Genomic DNA, 4,557 nt, shown 5'->3' with positions numbered 1-4,557 from the left:
ATCCTCATTCTTTAATTTTTATGTCCTATACACGGTAAGATTTTTATGCTTTTAATTCTTAACATTCTTAACAATAAACCTGTATTTGATACTTTACATATTTTCTTAATGGTTTCATTTAGGTTACCCTTTTCTTTTTACCTGTTGCATGTGATGCATGTGACGTATTAATGATCACTGTTGATCAACTTAATGTCCTACTTCTATGAAGAGTTACACAGAGACAGATTATTTACCTCTCCAGAATACTTGATTCTCGAGTCCCGTTTGTTGTGGCAGTCAAGTTGTATATCTCTCATAGGGTAGAGAATGGATAAAATTGTTTCACGTTTGTCTTGGTGCACTGCAGAACTGTGGAATACCATTTGACCTCAAATGATATAATTGGCTTGAAAACTCTTGTGCCACTTGCACACTGTTATGTTATGCCCATCCTCCCTAATAATTCTTCTGTCCAAAGACTTTGTATGTTAAATGGCTCTACTTTCTATTACATTCTTCGTCACAATAGTTTTTGATGAATGCATTAACACTTCAGATGATGGAACTTTTTATTTTGATGAGAAACTGGTTGGTGGACATGAGCATCAAGGTTCTATTTCCACAACTTCTTCAGTTGTTCGTGGGGTTTTCGCATTTGCTGCTGTAACTTCTGGAAAAATAAATGTATGTGGATTGTAAAGGACTACTCTCTAATTTTTAGTCTGTTAGAATTTTCTACTAACGTTTTGGCTTTGCACTTCCAGCTTCCAGGTGATAAAATATTGGGCTTAGCAAAATTTTTTCTGGGCATTGGAATCCCAGGAGATGCGAAGGACTTATTCAATCAAATAGAATCATTAGCTCTTCTAGAGAGCAACAGGCAAGTTGTTTTCCAAGAACAACATATTGTTGTAAAGTGCAGCTTTACAGAGACATCTCTCCTTTTTTCTTCTGTTTTGGTTCTTTGCTGATACACTGACCTCGTCAATATTCTTTAAAAAATGTATATTTCTTAGCTTTCTTCTTGTGGTGCAGGATTTCCATTCCGTTGATATTGTCACTTCCTGCAAGTGTTTATTCATTATCAAATAAAGATCAACTCAAGGTATAAAGTTGAAAAGTCCCTTTTCGGGAAGTATCGTATCCAGTAGCTATTTGAAATTGGCATGAACAACTTTTGTTTCTGGCTTTCATTGGGTTTCTTTTCTAATGCTTAGACATGATACATGATAGGGCACAATGGCATCGTTTGATTCATATAGTTGACCCCATCTAGTGGGATGATAAGGTTTTGTTGTTGTTGTTGTTGTTGTTATTGTTGTTGTATAAAGGAGAAAATAGCCTGTAACCCTTTGGTGTATATGCATTTTGGGCCATGAACATCCTGTAAGCCATCTTCTGCCACGATTCTGTTGTTGATGTGTCAAATCCATACGTAGGCTACTACTACTAATTTTCAGTGGTTTCATCTCCGATGAGTTCCTTAAATTATTTAGGCTATGCTTTCCTGTGTCATTTCCTGTTTTTCTGATATGGAGCTTGAGGACCTCCCCCTTCTGCCGTTTTCTCCTATTTGTTGCTTGTTGGTTTATATGCATGCTGTACAACATTTTCAACTTATGACTCAGTTGGTTATGTTAAATTATTTATCAACTTCATGATTGTATGGTGTTTCTACTTCTCATTTACTGTTGGAGAAAATGACAACTTTCTATTGTACTTTGAACTTAATCAGGTTAGGGTGAATACAGTGCTTGGTTCAGCTGCACCTCCTTTAACAGTTAAGCTTGTCCGGGCTTTCAGCACTGTTGCTAAAGATTCGGCTGTTATTCAGAACAAGGTAAGTGATGAGTCAATGATTTGTTTTCTCTGCGTTTGACTTCGCATCGTCTGAAACTTTGGATTTTGCTAAATTTGCATGATACAGGACCTCAAATATGACCAGAATAGCGGACATCATGTATTGGACGTTTTACCAGATAAAGTGGATGTGGGTATTTATGTGTTTGTTTTTGAGGTAATGCTGTTTGTTTGTTTACAGTTTAGTTTTCCTTTCAGTTGGGATCAATGTGTATTTCTATTCTGCCTCACAATTAAATTACTTTGAGCCTATCTTGTAGATGGTGCTTCATGATGCTGACGGAGAAAAAGTCTATGCTACCGGAGGCCAAATTCATGTGCCAATATATGTCACTGGCATTGTTAAAGTTAGCAATGCAGAAATTGCAGTTCTGGACAATGATCTTGGAAGTATTGAAACCCAGAAAACGTAGGTTTCTATTTTGGATTTTTAAAAAGATTTATGCTGTTACATTTAGGATGTATGAGTATGCTGATAGTTGGTTGGTATGTCTAATTTTAATATGCTTGTCATGTTGTATTGTGTTTAATATAAACTTCCTTTTCTTTTTGTGATGTTAAGTCTAAACTTAATACATCTGAATTTAATCTGAGTTTTGAAATTTGATTTATAATTCTTTTGCATAAACTTTTTGTTGCTTCATTTTATACTCCCACTTTGCTATCCAGGCTAGATTTGGCTGGAAATGACATTGTTTCGCTCTCAGCTAACCACCTGCAAAAATTCCGTTTTTCTTTCCAATTGACAACCCCTCGTGGTCATGCATTTAAGCCTCATCAGGTTTGAGTTGTTGACTTAGACAGTTAGACCCTATTTAGTTTTACTTAAATGCTTTGTTCATTGAGGATTAATTGTTTTTCAGGCATTTCTCAAGTTGAAACATGAGACAAAGTATGAGCACATCTTTGTTGTTGGAAATGCTGGCAAGAAATTCGAGATTGTTCTTGTTAAGTATCTCTTATTACATATTACATATTTCATTACCTAGCTTCAAATGTCTCTTCTTCAGTACTCATTGAATTTGTTATAATTCATATTAGATAGATATTAACAGATGCTGAATTTTGATTATTTGTTCTTGTGCGGTTGTGCCTATCACTTAAAATCATAAAAACCCAATTGCATCATTGAGCAGAAAAGTTATGTGCTGGTTTTTATATAATGCACCTCCAATTTCTTCCAGTCGAGCTGGCTCATTTATCTATTAGAGTAAAGTATCGTTTTTGTCCCCAACGTTTGAGGTAAGTCCTAAAGTTGTCCCTATCGTTTCAATCGTCCTATTTAAGTCTCTAATGTTTCAAAATTAACTCAATGTTGTCCTGCCGTTAGGGATCCGTTAATAGAATTGATGGCGGGACGAAATTGAGACGATTTTGAAACGTTAGGGACTTAAATAGGAAGAAAACGTTGGGGACGAAAACCATACATAGAAATAAATTTTAGTTTTATCCTTCAATAATATCATTTTTTTACTGTACATAATATTCAATTATTTTTTAATCACATCTAAGTAAATTAAACTTAATCACATTACTTTCATTCTAAATAAATTTTTTTATATTTTTATATTAACTTATAACTTTAAGTGTAAAATTATAAAAAAATATTTATTTAGAATGAAAGTAATGTGATTAAGTTTAATTTACTTAGATGTGATTAAAAAATAATTGAATATTATGTACAGTAAAAAAATGATATTATTGAAGGATAAAACTAAAATTTATTTCTATGTATGGTTTTCGTCCCCAACGTTTTCTTCCTATTTAAGTCCCTAACGTTTCAAAATCGTCTCAATTTTGTCCCGCCGTCAATTCTGTTAACGGATCCCTAATGGCAGGACAATATTGAGCCAATTTTGAAACGTTAGGAACTTAAATAGGACGATTGAAACGTTAGGGACAACTTTGAGACTTACTCCAAACATTGAGGACAAAAACAATACTTTACTCTATCTATTAAGTACAAACTATGTGTAATTATAATATAAATTGAATGTCCTGACTGCTCTTGATGTGGGATATTTAATTGTTACACTTATGTTTTGGTGAAGGCTGCAGGAGTAATTTCATTCTGGTTTAACAGTACATCATGTTTAATGTTCTACTGATGTTTGTAATTTTGGCTTTTTAGGATTTTCTTGGCTTGGTGGAGAAATTTTACTATCTCTCTGGCAGATATGACATTGAGCTGACTGTTGGTGATGCTGTCATGGTATCTTGAAGTGTTTGCTCAGCTTAATTTCCCCTTTCCCAATTATATTGGCAATCTGAGAAAAAAATGTGTATTGTTTCAGGAGAACTCTTTCTTACGGCCACTTGGCCATCTTGAATTAGATCTTCCAGAAGCACCTACTAGCAAGGCACCCCGTCTTCCTCCACTAGCTGTTGATCCATACACGAGATATGGGCCCAAAGCTGAGATAACCCACTTATTCAGGACTCCTGAAAAACGACCACCAACACAACTCTCTCTTATTTTCTTGAGTTTGACCCTTCTGCCCTTAATTGGCTTTTTGGTTGGGGTAAGTCTTATGTTTATCTTGAGTAGAGAGTGGTACACATGTATCTTTATCCCTTTCAATATTAATATGGTGATGATAATTGAAAAAAATATGGGAGGTGGAAAAGGAAAACACAATAAAATTAGCTAGAAACTAGAAATGTTAGTTGTTTCTTCTGTTACTTTAATGCTAATATCTCAGTTACCAATAATTT

At 34.4% G+C, this 4,557-nt stretch overlaps 1 protein-coding gene across 1 annotated transcript in view; it reads left to right on the top strand.

The window, feature by feature from the left end:
• Positions 1 to 4,364, top strand: part of LOC107646194 (dolichyl-diphosphooligosaccharide--protein glycosyltransferase subunit 2) — a gene marked incomplete at its 3' end in the record, with an annotated part of 7,092 nt that extends 2,728 nt beyond the window's left edge. Inside the window, 10 exon segments of the mRNA XM_016350400.2 lie at positions 539 to 666; positions 747 to 862; positions 1,018 to 1,087; positions 1,718 to 1,822; positions 1,910 to 1,999; positions 2,103 to 2,251; positions 2,512 to 2,623; positions 2,706 to 2,789; positions 3,974 to 4,054; positions 4,137 to 4,364. Coding sequence (XP_016205886.1) covers positions 539 to 666; positions 747 to 862; positions 1,018 to 1,087; positions 1,718 to 1,822; positions 1,910 to 1,999; positions 2,103 to 2,251; positions 2,512 to 2,623; positions 2,706 to 2,789; positions 3,974 to 4,054; positions 4,137 to 4,364 — 1,163 coding nt within the window.

The sequence above is a fragment of the Arachis ipaensis genome, chromosome B06 (genome assembly GCF_000816755.2).
Source record: "Arachis ipaensis cultivar K30076 chromosome B06, Araip1.1, whole genome shotgun sequence".
Taxonomy (NCBI): domain Eukaryota; kingdom Viridiplantae; phylum Streptophyta; class Magnoliopsida; order Fabales; family Fabaceae; genus Arachis; species Arachis ipaensis.
Note: the sequence above shows the minus strand (reverse complement) of the source record. Positions and strands in the feature narration are given on the sequence as shown.